At 49.3% G+C, this 14,027-nt stretch overlaps 1 protein-coding gene and 1 long non-coding RNA gene across 2 annotated transcripts in view; both read left to right on the top strand.

Annotated features, from left to right (window-relative positions):
• Nucleotides 1-6,580, top strand: part of LOC138133772 (uncharacterized) — a 125,055-nt gene extending 118,475 nt beyond the window's left edge. Inside the window, exons 3-5 of the long non-coding RNA XR_011160509.1 lie at nt 1,920-3,892; nt 3,948-4,366; nt 4,424-6,580. This is a non-coding gene — a long non-coding RNA (uncharacterized lncRNA). The remainder of the gene's footprint in view (nt 1-1,919; nt 3,893-3,947; nt 4,367-4,423) is intronic.
• A 536-nt stretch (nt 6,581-7,116) lies between these two features.
• Nucleotides 7,117-9,272, top strand: LOC138133211 (uncharacterized). The gene is made up of 2 exons (XM_069051028.1): nt 7,117-7,763; nt 8,941-9,272. The coding sequence occupies exons 1-2, from the start codon at nt 7,466-7,468 to the stop codon at nt 9,270-9,272; spliced, it is 630 nt and encodes a 209-aa protein (XP_068907129.1). The 5' UTR covers nt 7,117-7,465.
• Nucleotides 9,273-14,027: the final 4,755 nt, after the last annotated feature.

Genomic DNA, 14,027 nt, shown 5'->3' with positions numbered 1-14,027 from the left:
CGAGAACTTTCGCGAGGATCTGCTCGGTTGAGGTCGAGGTCTGGATTGCCATGAGAACTTCCGTGATGATTTTCTCGGCTGTGGAATTTTTCTGCGCGGGGGCATGTCGGGGGGTTTGAGCTGGGGCCGCGGGCTTCTTGGACGCCGTTGCGTCAGCGAAGCTTTTCGTCGCGCTTTTGGTTGCTTGACAGGGGCCGATTGGGTCATGGGGACCGCGGAGGGGGCGGGGGCGGCAGTGGTGGCTGGGGCGTGCTTTTGTTGGGGGCCGGAATGGTTTTGATTTGGGATTTTTTCCCCTGGTACCCTCGAGGGAACCTGGGGCATCCCCGATAGCTGGCGGTGTAAGCGCCACCGCAGTTGGCGCACTTTGCCGGAACAGACTTGGCCTTTTTGCAAAGGTGGGAGTCGTGAAATTCGCCACATTTGACGCATTTCGCGGGGACATGACAATTCCGCTGGGAATGGTGGAACCGCTGGCAGCGGTGGCACTGGGCAGTGGTCCCCTTTTTGTGGGGCCGCTCGACGGCGATCCGAAGGTGACAGATCGACTTCAATTGAAAAATTTTTCCTTGGTCTTTTGGGACTTCGACCAGAACGAGAGGGAGGGGCTTTTTGGACCTGGTGGAGATCATCCTGGTCACCTGTTTAGGCGCCAGACCTTGATTCTCCAGGTTGGCTTTGACGTCGTCGACGCTGATTTCCACCGGCACCGTTCGGAGCACGGCTCGGAGTGTTTTTTCCTCGGGGAGGGCGAAGGTGTGGAAGGGCACCCCCCTCACCTCGAGGAGGCGAGTCATTGAACGAAAATCGTCGACAGTGACCGGGTTGACCCGGATGCCGTCGACGCAGGACCTGGCTTTGGAGAAGTTGATCTTCTGCACCATCGCTTGCGAGAGCGATGACCATTTGGAGGCATCGCGGATGATGACCGGCGGGATTTTGGATTCCGCAGGGGGCTTCTGCTGCGTCACCGGTTTGATGGGCCCAAGCCGGGTTGTCTGGGTCTGAGGGACCTCGGGGGTGGGCATTTTGGGGGCCCTCGCTTGCGAGGGTTCACCGCTGGGGCCGGACTTGACCGCTTGTGTCAAGGGGGCTGACTCTGGGGTGGGGCGCTTTCGCTGATTTACCTTGAACCAAGGTGAACGGGGCTTCTTCAGCAGGCTCGGTTTCCGAGTCGGAAGGTTCGGCCTGCTCTGGGTGGGCTGGGGAGGTCGGGGGGGAAACATCAGTCACCTTCTTTCCCTCCTCGAGGACTTGGATTCTCGCGGAGAAAGAGGACCTCCTGTCTCAGCGCCGTCACCTCGTCGAGCAGTTTCTGCAGGTCCTCCTGCGGAAGTTGGACAAGGGTTTGACCCGCTGTTGCCATTTCAGGCGCCTAAAAAATTCGTATAAAATGTGGTGCAAAAGCACGGCGTTGTGAATAAATTGGCGAAAATGCCGATGAACGACACTTCCGCCAATGAGATGTTCACTCGACGAATTGTTTGGTCGAATGACCGGGCTCGAGCGCAGCACTGCACATATATACGCAAACCGTGCGGACCGAGGACTGAACACCGGTCTCAGCACAGGAACGCTGCACAGCACATCTACACCGAACACACCAAACACGCTGGCGATCACTCGGAGAGCACTCAACAAATCACGTCCGTCTCTCACGAAAGCAAGATCAGAACTGAATCGTCTAGATAGCGTCGGTTCCACCTTTTATACCTTTTGCCCCTACTCTCGCAAATTCGTTGCGGCCGGTACCGGAAGTCGGGGTCCGAGAGCCCGTTCTGGAACGTTCGCGAACCTTCTAGAATTTACGATTTGGCGTGAAATTTAAATCGTAACAATAATTATCGGGGGCGGTTTTTCGGCTTTTACGTTTTCTAATTGATCCATTTCTTCGTCGTCTTCAATTTCTTCTGTTTCAGAATTGATATCTTCGACGTCGGTGTCTTCGTGGTCCGAGAGAGGTTGGAATTTATTTTGGAGCGGTACTGGGGCGTCCATCTTGTCGTTCTTTGTTTTTTTTTTTTGGGGTCTCTTCGTCATTTTGCGTTCGTCGTCGTCGTTATCTCGATTTCCACTTCACGGTCTACGGTGATCGAACGACAAAGGGTGCTTTTCAACGTGGTATGGCCGTTGCCGTTGCCGTGGTGTGATCGCAGGTGTAAAATATATTGTTTTTAACATTCCGATGCACGAATATGAACGTCAAAACGCGATGCGATGCGTTTCGTTTCTGTATGCACTTACCCTCTGACGACCGACGTCGGACCGAACTAACGGGAAATCCCACAACAACCACCACGTCACTCTCTGACGACAAGAGTCTACTAGACGGACTGGCGATCTCCCACGCCCACATTTTTCGACGGCCGGCGGCGGTGGAAAATCCACAATTTCACCCCACCGCCCTGCTTGCTCCGACGACGCCGACGACGAGATCCACACATCAAGAAGTTCGGAGTTTCGAGAAGAGACCTGTGTTTCTATTTACCTATCTATAACTATTAACTATCGTTATAATCGTCATCTTATATACAGAGTGATCAACAAGAATCCAAATCAGAGCAAGCGTTGCAAGTTATCGGTCACGTCGTAGCAGAATCATACGCAAATAAGCGTTCAAAGCATGGCCGTAGACAACTTGTGGTCTGAAACGCTACTTTATAATAAATCATACCTCTTGAATTTTAGACGTTGGAATTATAATTGTGCATTTTATTATTATTATAAGATAAGGGACACAATTTATAAGATAAATAAGAGCAGCATTTTACATTTGTAAGAGTAAGTAAATTATCAGCTTTATTGCCAAACGGGACGCCACTGGTACGGAGATGATTCGTTGCACGACCTTCTAAATAGTCGAGACGCAAACGCTCTCTCCGGCCTGTTCATTTGAGCAAAATACCATTATGCACTTGTAAGCCGTTTGGCGCTAGTGAACGGGGTATTTGAGTTCGGAACCACGCGATTTGAAACTTGGCTTTCTGTCATTGTGTTGTCACTTTGTCGGATAAAGGCATTTTAATCGAAATTTTCGGTTAGTTAAGCATATTAATTGCATAGATAATCGTTCCTAATATACATATTCTTAAATACAACGAAATTTATGGAGATGTGAGTATGAATTTAATTATTTCACGGAATTCAGTACTTGCTATAATACCCACAACATTGGAAGTAGATGAAGGAAAAGAATATGAAGATTTAAGCAGGCAAAGGAGTGTTTGCGGTGACAGAGAATGTTTCAGTCGGGATCGGTACATTAGCAGCACTATTGGAAAGGCTTGCCTACAACGTTATGTTAGTGAAGAATATTTTTCAAATACATTTTAAATTATTGCAAGTCCATTACTGATTAAAAGATTTTTGAAATCCCTACCTGGGCAAATATTTAAACTTTCTGAAGCCAATTCATTAAATGTTTTTGTCTTTTTATAATCCTTACACGTCTCCAAATAGCATTTTACATGCCATCTTTTTGACATTTAACGTTTCGCGCCAATTTCGGCGCCGGCAAAGTAGCGCCAAACGGCGAACGCCGAAAACTGGCAAATGAACAGGCCGGAGAGAGTCTAGCGTCAAGCGTCTCGACTATTTAGAAGGTCGTGATTCGTTGAAATGTCACATTTCAAAATTCAAGGTTGTTGTTGTTGACAATTTAAGTGATTTAACCTAGAAAACAAATCTTCGATTTCGGCAATATTTACAGACGTTTATTGAAATTGTAAGCAATAATTATCCCAGAATAAGTTGTAAAATGGGTTTTACCATTAAAGAGAAGGCATTTTTATTACATTATTTTCGAAAGAGGGTGAAACAAGAAAGTGAAGACTGGCCTTACTTTGTACCCCCTTACACTGAAGAATTTCAAGCCAGATGTCCGAACCTGATGGTATTGGTTATCAACAAGTTTATCAATGTCTTAAAATTATAATGCCTAATTTTAGTGAATCATAATCCATCATTAAGAAGAAGTCAGGTCAGTCCTTAGTTCAAATTTTAGAAATGGTGCAAAATGTTCGACAAATTATCAAGGAACATCCCTCAACTTCCATAAGGCGTTTAAGACTGCAAATTAAATTGAGTTATGGCACTTATTGCAAAAATTTTGAAGGAGGATATTAATTTGTTTCCCTTGTGTGTTCCAGGAAATAAAACCCACACATTACCTTAAACAAATTTTCATCATAAATGAATTTTGGCAATCCATTTCACCTGACAGCTTCATAAGTGTTTTTGGAAAATATGAGAGGCGAGTTTGACTCTTTCTGGACCATAATGGAGAACATTTGGAGCAGTTTTTGTGAAAACTTATTTTTTGACCTTGGAATAATTTAAATGTTTTAAACTGCTAGAAAAGATACAAGTAAGTTCTCAATTAACCAAAAATGTGAGAATAATAACTTTAGCACTTTTCTTACAGAAAACAACAAAACAAAGAATTGTGAAAAATAATTACTTTTAAAATTTTGTAACCAAAGATTACGTGCCTTATGAAGGAATTTTATGTAACTGTGTGTTTTTTCCTTAATCAGTAATAAATAATAATTAATAATAACTTTCTTTTAAATCCATTATTCATGAATTACAAAAAATTTATAAAGGCAATTAATAATAGATTTTTGAGCGGTAGGCAACCAACAAAACGAGTGTGCACAGCAAGTATATAAAAGTGTCTGATTAGTATACGACGTACGTTTCGATAAAATAAAAGATGAGGTAGCACTCTTGATTTGGTTTCTTGTTGATCACTCTGTAGAATATAGCCTAAGGGAGTCCGTTTCGGCTCAGGGACGCGAGGGTCGCGGGTTCGATTCCGACCCAGGGCGAAAAAAAAAGGCTAAATTCTATCTCGTGATTCGGAAGTCACGTTAAGCCATTGGTCCCGGTCTATTGAGTTGGTCATCACGCCCCTCATAGATTTGTAAACCAGTCCCAGACTGTGTAACAACATATTTTTTTTGTTATTATTTATTGTCCCTCGGATCCGGCGATCTTCGAAAATCTAAGTTAGACCGTTAGACATTCGCACGCGGTATGCCTGGGTGACGCGTTGTTATTTTTGGCGTTTCTTCTTCGATCTTCACCCCAACTTCGGACGACGCAGGTTGGACACGAAATTACGAAGAGAGAGAGAGAGAGAGAGAAGAAAGGAAGAAAACCTGAAGATCCGTCGAAGAAAATACCGGAAAACTCGTAGGTGCGGCATCGGTCGGACGATGAAGACCGTCTCCTTTCGGATGGTCCTCTCGACAGACTTTCGGCCGTCCCGAAGGGTCCGGACGGCACCGGGACCCGTCGTCGACTCGTTCCGTTCCAACTTCCGCCGAAAACGATCAACCTCGACGTCGGAGAGGCGGTTCGCGGTCTCCCGTTGTCGGAATTGTCTCGGTTCGAACACCAGGTCCTTTCAGTGCTTCGACCGTTTCGGAAGCGTTTGGCGACGCGAAGATGTCGTCAAATCGCGAAGATGGCGCGGTATTCCGGCAAGAGATGGACCAATCTTTCGGCGGTCCCGAATCGAAACCGTGACGACCCGGTTTTAGGGCTGGTGGTTGGAGGGGCGCGTACCTGTTTCGAAACCCACCGACGCGACGTTCCGAGACGAACTTCGCTATCTCCAGGGAAACTTCGGAAACCGAGTTCGGCCAGCTTGATCACACGGTGGCGATGGTGATCGACGAAAGAGGACGATGCCATCACGAGGTGCTCGTAGTAGTCCACCATCATCCGAGTGTGAGCGCGTGTTTTTTTAATTATTATTATTAACTTTTAACGTTTTAACGTGAAAAATGGCCGACGTCGAAAATCAAACAGCATCATCGGTCACCACCGGTTCCGCCGCCACCCCTCAATCCCACGCGAAGAAAGAGAAAAAAGCGGAGAATCCCAGGGCGAAACCGTCCCATCCTCCGACACCCGAGATGGTCAACAACGCCATCAAGGGACTCAAGGAACGCAGAGGATCGTCTCTTCAGGCCATCAAGAAGTTCGTCGCCGCAAATTATAAAGTCGACGCCGAAAAGGTCGCCCCTTTCATCAAGAAATATCTGAAAGGCGCCGTGGCGTCGGGATCTCCGGTTCAGACGAAAGGTAAGGGCGCATCCGGTTCGTTCAAGCTCGCCTCGTCCACCTGTTTTCTGTGTTCTGTGCGAACTCGTGTCGACTCGGTTGATGCACCGCTTCACGATTTAGTCTCGATTTTGTAAATATTGTATATAAATGTAAATAAAGAACACCTAGGTTAATTTAGTTAAGTTAGGTTAAGCAAGTTTTGTAAATAGATTTAGGTTAAATTTCTCCTGTGAGCCGGCCGGGACGAGGTGTTGTTGACAAGGAGGCCTGTCCTATAGTGCGCGCGCGCGGTTGTTCCGCCGGCTTTATAGGCGCAGGTTTTCTCTCGGCTGCGCCACCAAAGTTTCCGGCCGGACCAATCAGGAGCCGTCCTTGGCGTTTCAGCCTTCAGGCGGGCGTATATAAATATAGGCCCGTTGTTTGTAATGATTACTGCACCAAAGGTAGAGTCTGAATCTTGCCTTCGTGAGAGTCGGACGTGATTTGTCCACTGCGTTCCGAGTGATCGTTAAAGCGATTGTTAGGTGCAAGTGTGCTGTGTGTTACCTCGGGGCTTGGGGCCGGACGGCCGTGATGCTCCGGAGTGACAGGAGGAAGCTTGCACCTGGTGGACCGTCGACGACGAGTCAGATTTGCGCCTTTTTGTTGTTGGGAGTTGGCTCTAACAAGAGCCGGAAGGAGTGAAAGAAAACACGTCTTCACACTTTGACTGCCTGGACTCAACTGCCAGTGCGACCGCCGGTGGTTGCTTTTACCGTCTGTTGGGACCTCACTTAAGCGCCGCCCACTCAGCAATGTCGCGAGTGTTAATGGAGGCCACGCCCTCACGGGAGTAACATGTGCAACGACGAGACCGAGTGTTCAGTCCTCGGTCCGCACGGAATACGTATACAGGGCAAGTCACGTAAGGTTTATTTTTGAATTTCTTTTGTACGCAACCAAAAATTCTAATTACGCTGACCACTTGATACCGTTTATAATGTTTTTTAATTTAGTAATCAACGTAGGTATGTAATTTGGCTAAAAATGTCAAAATGACAGTTCATGAATTTAATTTTTGATTTCATTATTCAGAACAGGAAAACGTAATTTTGACATTTTTAGTCAAATTACATACCTACGTTGATTACTAAATTAAATCACATTATAAACGGTATCAAGGAGTCAGCGTCATCAGTATTTTTGGTTGCGTACAAAATCATTTCAGAAATAAACCTTATGTGACCTTATGTGCAATGCTGCGCTCGAACCAGTCATTCGGCCAAATAATTCGTTGCAGTGAGAACCTCATTGGCGGAAGTGTCGTTCATCGGCGTTTTCGTCAATTTCTCACAACGACGCCCTGCTTTTGCACAAAATTCGTCCCCCAGAAGATTTTAATCTACCTACAATGGCCACAACGGAAATGTCTTTTACGCCGGAGGACGTGCGACTGATGTGGAACGAACTCGTGGCCCTCAGGCAAATTCTCCGCCAGGAGAAAAAGCACAAGGACGATGTGTACAACCACCTCGTCCTCAACGATGCGATGATCACCATACTCCAGGAAAGCCAACCTGTGACGGACGTCTCGTCGCCCTTCTCACCAGCTCCAGCCCATTCTCAACAGGCAGAACCTTCCGACTCGGAAATCGAGATGGAGGAGACAGTCGAGCCTGCTGAAGAGGCCCCGTTCACCTTGGTTCAAGGTAAGCCCCGAAAGCGCCCCACCCCAGAGTCAGCCCCCATGGCACAAGCGGCTAAGTCCGGCCCCAGCGGTGAACCCTCGCAAGCGAGGGCCCCCAAAAAGCCCAAACTGCCCAGCCCCGAGGTCCCTCAGACCCAGACAACCCGGCCTGCGCCCGTCAAACCGGTGACGCAGCTGTAGCTTTCGGCGGAATCCAAAATCCCGCCGATCATCATCCGCGACGCCTCCAAATGGTCATCGCTCTCTAGAGCGATGGAACAGAAGAAGATCAACTTCTCAAAAGCCAGGTCCTGCGTCGATGATTTTCGTGCGATGACTCTCCTGCTCGAGGTGAGGGGGGTGCCCTTCCACACCTTCGCCCTCTCCGTGGAGAAAACACTCCGAGCCGTGCTCCGAACGGTGTCGACGACGTCAAAGCCGACCTGGTGAATCAAGGTCTGGCGCCAAAGCAGGTGACCAGGATGATCTCCACCAGGTCCAAAAAGCCCCTCCCTCGTTCTGGTCGAAGTCCCGAAAGACCAAGGAAAATTTTTTCAACTCAAGTCGATCTGCCACCTTCTGATCGCCGTCGAGCGGCCCCACAAAAAGGGGATTACTGCCCAGCGCCACCGCTGCCAGCGGTTCCACCATTCCCAGCGGTTCCACCATTCCCAGCGGAATTGCCACGCCCCCGCGAAATGCGTCAAATGCGGCGAGTTTTACGATTCCCATCTTTGCAAAAAGGCCTGAACCGTCCCTGCAAAGTGCGCCAACTGCGGTGGCGCCCACACCGCCAGGTTCCCTCGAGGGTACCAGGGGAAAAGATCCCCAACCCAAAGCCAATCCGGCCCCCAACAAAAGAGAATTATTTTCTTGAGCGTTTCCCCCATTCTTCTTCGGCTCTGACGAGGAGTTTTTTCTGCAGTTTTTTCCCTCGTTGTAACGCATAAGCGGGAGCATTCCGACGACGCCATCTGCAGCCACCTTTCTTCTCGCGATTTGTTTTTCCAACAACCCCCCCACCGTACTCTCGACTTGCTGGGTTTGCAACTGGAGGCCGACCAGCTAGGGGGTACGGTAACTCGATACTTGACAAGTCTGTCACACAGCCCTACCATTTCATGCGTAGGTGCCTGCCAGTCAGATTATGTATTTGAATTTGAATTTTTGTACTGGTTACTCCGGATCTGATCCTGAAGGAGGCTTGAGTAAAGCTCTGAAACCATTCTTCACCCGAGAGGTCCCTGCGTTGGCACCATCGCCCAACCACCTCCCGCTCATACAAAAACCCGACATCATCGTCAACAAACCGAGGGGTCCCTGCGCTTGGCGTAATCGACCCCTCACGCCAGCCGCCGTCAACAAGGGGAACCTGCGCTGGCACCATCCTCCAGCCACCCCTCGTCTGTCCGCTCCAGCTCGTCACCCTCGTCGCTCTCAGACGCTTGGTGGCCCCCTGAGTGGATTCCATCGCCCCTTAGCGCTCCGCCCCGTTGGCACTTCGCCCCGGCGACAAGGACTTCCACTGTAATACGTGGCGCCCAACCTGTTGGCCTCCTTGACAAAGCTGTCAAGGCAAACCTAAAGCAAGATGCCGATGTCCTTCAGGAGCAAGCCTGAGACCCCGACTGAGCCTCCGGTCGAAGCTCTGACGAAAGGACCCCCAGCGAGAGAGGAACCGCCGACCGCGATTCCGCAGATCGCGACCCCGCCGATCGCGACACCGCAGATCTCGACCCAACCACCCTCGACGGTCACGATGACTAGTGAGTCATTCATGGTGCAACTAATGGCGGCCATGATGGTACTCCTGCAGAGGAACGCCGCCGCCCAGCCACAACCCCTGGCTCCGGTCTACCGCCCAAAGGAGCTACTTCGGACATCCGCCGGAGAACCCCAGGACGACCCAGAGCTCTTCATCGTCGAGGTGGAGTCCTACTTCCAGCAGGTGGGTGAGTGCAACCTAACCCCCAGACATCGCGTGTTAGTAGCCCACCGCCAGGATCGCGGCGACGCCGCCAAGCGGAACAAATACTACCGAGATGAGGACACCAGCGTGGAGGAGCTCTGGGTCCGCCTGCGTCGGGACTACGGGACAAAACCAATTCACCAGGCTCCTGATCGCATTCACGGGAGCAACGTTCCGCCAAAACGAACCACTGGGAGAGTTCGTAAACCGACAGACCAAGCTGTACCGACGCCTGTTTCTCGGCAGCCCCGAATCGAGGATTGTCAAGGAACTAATCCAGCAGATGCCGTCCTCCGTCCGCAGCACCCTCGCGGTCGGCATATACGGCTACAAACGTGATCTCCTGGGCGGGAGCCGACGAAAAGAAGAAGAAAGCGTCGGGCTGCAGTAAGGTCTCCTACTCAGCCCGATGCTTCGTCTTAAACCACGACGATACCATCAACTCCCCCAAGTACCAACACTACTGGTCGGCAGGGAGCTCCAGGCCGCCCTGGACACGCGGGCATCCGCAAATTTTGTCAACAGTCGCATCATCAAACCCCAGACCCGGAAGACGACCACCGTACAGCTGGCAGGCGAGGACAGTACCATCACGTCCACCGGCTCCGCCACACTCAAGGTGACTATCGGCGACCAGACGCCGGCTTTATAGGCACAGGTTTTCTCTCGGCTGCGCCACCAAAGTTTCCGGCCGGACCAATCAGGAGCCGTCCTTGGCGCCTCGGCCTGCAGCCGGGCGCATATAAATATAGTGTTCACATCGTGTAGCTATACTTGGGCCAACCAACAGATGTAGTAATAAAACCGCCCCCTAGTGCCCGCGTATTTTAAATAGCAGCTTATAATTGGCTTATTCAAAACGTGCGCAGATTTTCGAAAGCCTGATGTACATCCTCAAAAATTACTTGACGGCATCCGGCATCTCATTCGTTTTAACCTCGCTCCGGAAGTTTGACCACGTGTTTATGTTTGTTTGTTTTCCTTGGCATTTTTCGATTTGTATTACAAAATAGTTTTTTTTTCAAGACTTATAAGAATGACAAATGGCAAAGAACCTGCTTCATTGTGAAACAGGCTTCGCCGTATAACGTTCTACGCAACTATGCCACATCCCCTTTTTTTTATTACTATATCTGTTGGTTGGCCCAATTATAGTGACTAATTCCTTCTCTTTTTAGATCGTCTGTCTGGCTCAACATCGTGCTCCGCCGATGAGTCGAATGACGCTCCGATCGGAAAACTCCCGCAAGGTGGAACGAAAACCACCATCAAGAATGCCCCCCAGCCACGACTCTCGGGCCCCCAGCTCTAACGCCTCGGAATCCCGCGCCTCGGGCTCCACTGAGCGATCTAACAGAAGAACTCCCTCTCGAGGATCCTCAAACGTCCAAGCGCTAAACCGCCCCAACTCCCCCACACCTAAACCCACCCTCTACAAATACACCATCAAAAACATTCCCGAAGAATTCGCGACGGAGAAAAAAATTTACAATCTTCTAACCACTCACCTCGTCACCCGAAACATTCACAAATTAATAGTAAATTGGAACCATACCGCGCTCCTCATAACTTCTCTCCCAATTGATGACAAATTCACGGCCCAACTCTACTCAGCCACCGGTTCAAGAAACATAACGTGTGCCCCCATTAACCAAAAAACAGCGAACAACCCCAACCCGGACACCCCCCGTAAGAAACCCCAATTCTCGGTCGACATCGACATCGACGAGAATGATATTAGCCAAACCCTGGCGTCTCTGGAGCTTCTGTTCGTAAGGCTCTGGAGAATTAAATCGCGGCAGACCAACAAATTTACAAAATTAATTCGCGTCATCACCGAAGACACCGTGACAGTAGTCTTTCTACTGAACAACGGTATAAACCTGTTTGGCAACCACCATCAGTGCGAGCCATCGAAGCCCCCGGAACCCACCCCCCTTCAATGCACCAAGTGCTACCAACTCGGCCACCCCGCGACCGCCTGCACCAACAAACCCGCGTGCCCCAAATGCCCCGAAACTCACGCCCCCAACAACTGCGAAGCCGCGACCCCGAAGTGTCTCCACTGCGGAGGCGCTCACGCAGCCTCGTCACGCAAGTGCCCCAAAGTCAAAGACCGAAGAGACCCCAATAACCCCCACGTATGTTATTAACCCCTCCGTCGAGTTTGCCGATCCCGAAGTCCTCATCGACGAATCCGCGGAATTCAAAATCAATACCAAACAGACCTTAGTTTTCGTAACAAAAATCCTGTACGATCTTTTCCCCCTGCAGCGCCCCAAAATCCACGAACTCGTTGAACTCGCGTCGCGTTAAATACTTCGTATGAAAACCCGAATCAACCACACCGGTCAGCGCATCTATTTCACTCGTCCGTCCTAACTTCCCCCCGTTTATGTACAGTACACCTCCCAGTGCTGTCGCCGTCCCCGGGGGCGGCCCCAATCCCACTCCCCACTTCCCTCCCAACACCCTGAACATGGCCACCGTGAACGTTGATGGCATCAAAACTAAATTTAACGCCATCAAGGCCTTTATCGCGTCGGACCAAATTAAAATACTTTCAATTACCGAAACACACACGCAAAATCCGATTCAGGTACCCAACTTCAGCTCTTGCAGCAGACCATCTAGATTTAACAACTTTCGCCGCGGAGTAGCCCTTCTCATTGACTCAAATATAAACAGCATAAAACACGACCTTCCTCAACAATAAAACGATAACCATAATTTCATATTACAACCCCCCTTAAAACCAATTTCACCGGAACTTTTCCAATACGCCTCCAGCCTCCGTTACTGTATACTACTAGGTGATTTCAACGCGAGACATACCACCAACGCGAACGGCCGTAAATTTTCCGAATTTACCGTCTTGAGAACCGCTCGGCAACGTTTATTAGTCACACCAGCGTGGACGCGCAATCGATAGTCGATCACATCGTAATTACCGAAAGTCTCACCGCGCACGTAGACTCAGAATCCTTCATAGGCACCACCGTCACATCCAACCACGCACCCCTTGTCGCGAAACTTTTCCTTGAGGACGCCACAAGAACGTGGCAACTGTTTTGCCGAACTATTAAACGGAATTCACCAAGTCCCAAACGACCCTAACTTCAACGCCACCTTTTTCGATCAAATCGCTAACAACGTTCTCGCCTTCAAAACTACCCACTCATCGACCCTCTTCCTTACCCCCTGCACGACGAACACCTTACAGACGAACTAACCACCGACGAAGTCAAAACCATCATCTCTCTCTTAAAAAACTCGAAAGCCCCGGGACCCGACCAAATCAGACCCATTCTACTGGAAAATGGAAGGAGCGTTTGCCAAACCAAACGGCATCCGTAAATATTCAAACTGGCCCTCGGGGGTTATGAAAGCTAATTTTTCCACAGAATCAGGATGTACTTTGATTTGATGAAATCCAGCGGCCATGTCGGTGGTAAACCATTTACTGTGGCATTTACGGTCTTTAACTGTCATGCGATTTAAGGCCCTGAAGTCAACGACTAAACGTGGTTCACCATTCTTTTTCCGCACTAAAAGTGCTGGGCTGGCATAGGGGGATTGAGACGGCCTAATAATAGAATTGTCCATGAGATCCTTAATTAGGGTGCGAACAGTTTCCCGTTCAGCTATGGAAAGGCGATAAGGGCGGTACTTTATCTCTTTATCCGAGGTAAGCCGTATCTTAAACTCGCCGGTAGTAATGGGAGAAGGGATATTGTTACCGCTGGTAGTTATATCGCGGAATTCATTTAACAAGAGGTCAAGGCGAGCGTTTACGGTAGTGACAGGGGTAAATTTCAGTGAAGGTATAGTTTGATTAAAATTGAGACTCATACCGGGTCTATCCAGAAAATCTAGGCCAATTATGGCATCACAAGGGATTGTGTCCGGGGGCGCTAAATGCATTTTTAGTGGAAATGTATGTGTGTCGAACCGAATTTTAACACGAATAGCAGAAAGTGAGCGAAATGAATTATTTCCTACGCCAGTGATGACCATTTGTTCTGGAAAAGGTTCTGTCAGCATATTGTGCACAAGGTTATCACGCAGCAGTGAAACTGAGCTCCGGTGTCGAGCAAAACGTGATATTTTTTTCGTCACGAGCGGCGATCTAAAGGGCTCCAACAGGAGAGGAGAACCACTCACCTGCCTCGCCCTCAAAACAACCGGAAATTCTGGCCAGAAGATTGCTGTCAGTCCATCCCAAATCTGCCGCAAGCTCCGAAACCTCATCCACCCATTGCTGTGGAGTATCGCGTCCGGGCACAAACTTCGGCAATGTGACTGGGTCCCCTGAAG

Source organism: Tenebrio molitor, chromosome 6 (genome assembly GCF_963966145.1).
Source record: "Tenebrio molitor chromosome 6, icTenMoli1.1, whole genome shotgun sequence".
NCBI lineage: Eukaryota > Metazoa > Arthropoda > Insecta > Coleoptera > Tenebrionidae > Tenebrio > Tenebrio molitor.
Note: the sequence above shows the minus strand (reverse complement) of the source record. Positions and strands in the feature narration are given on the sequence as shown.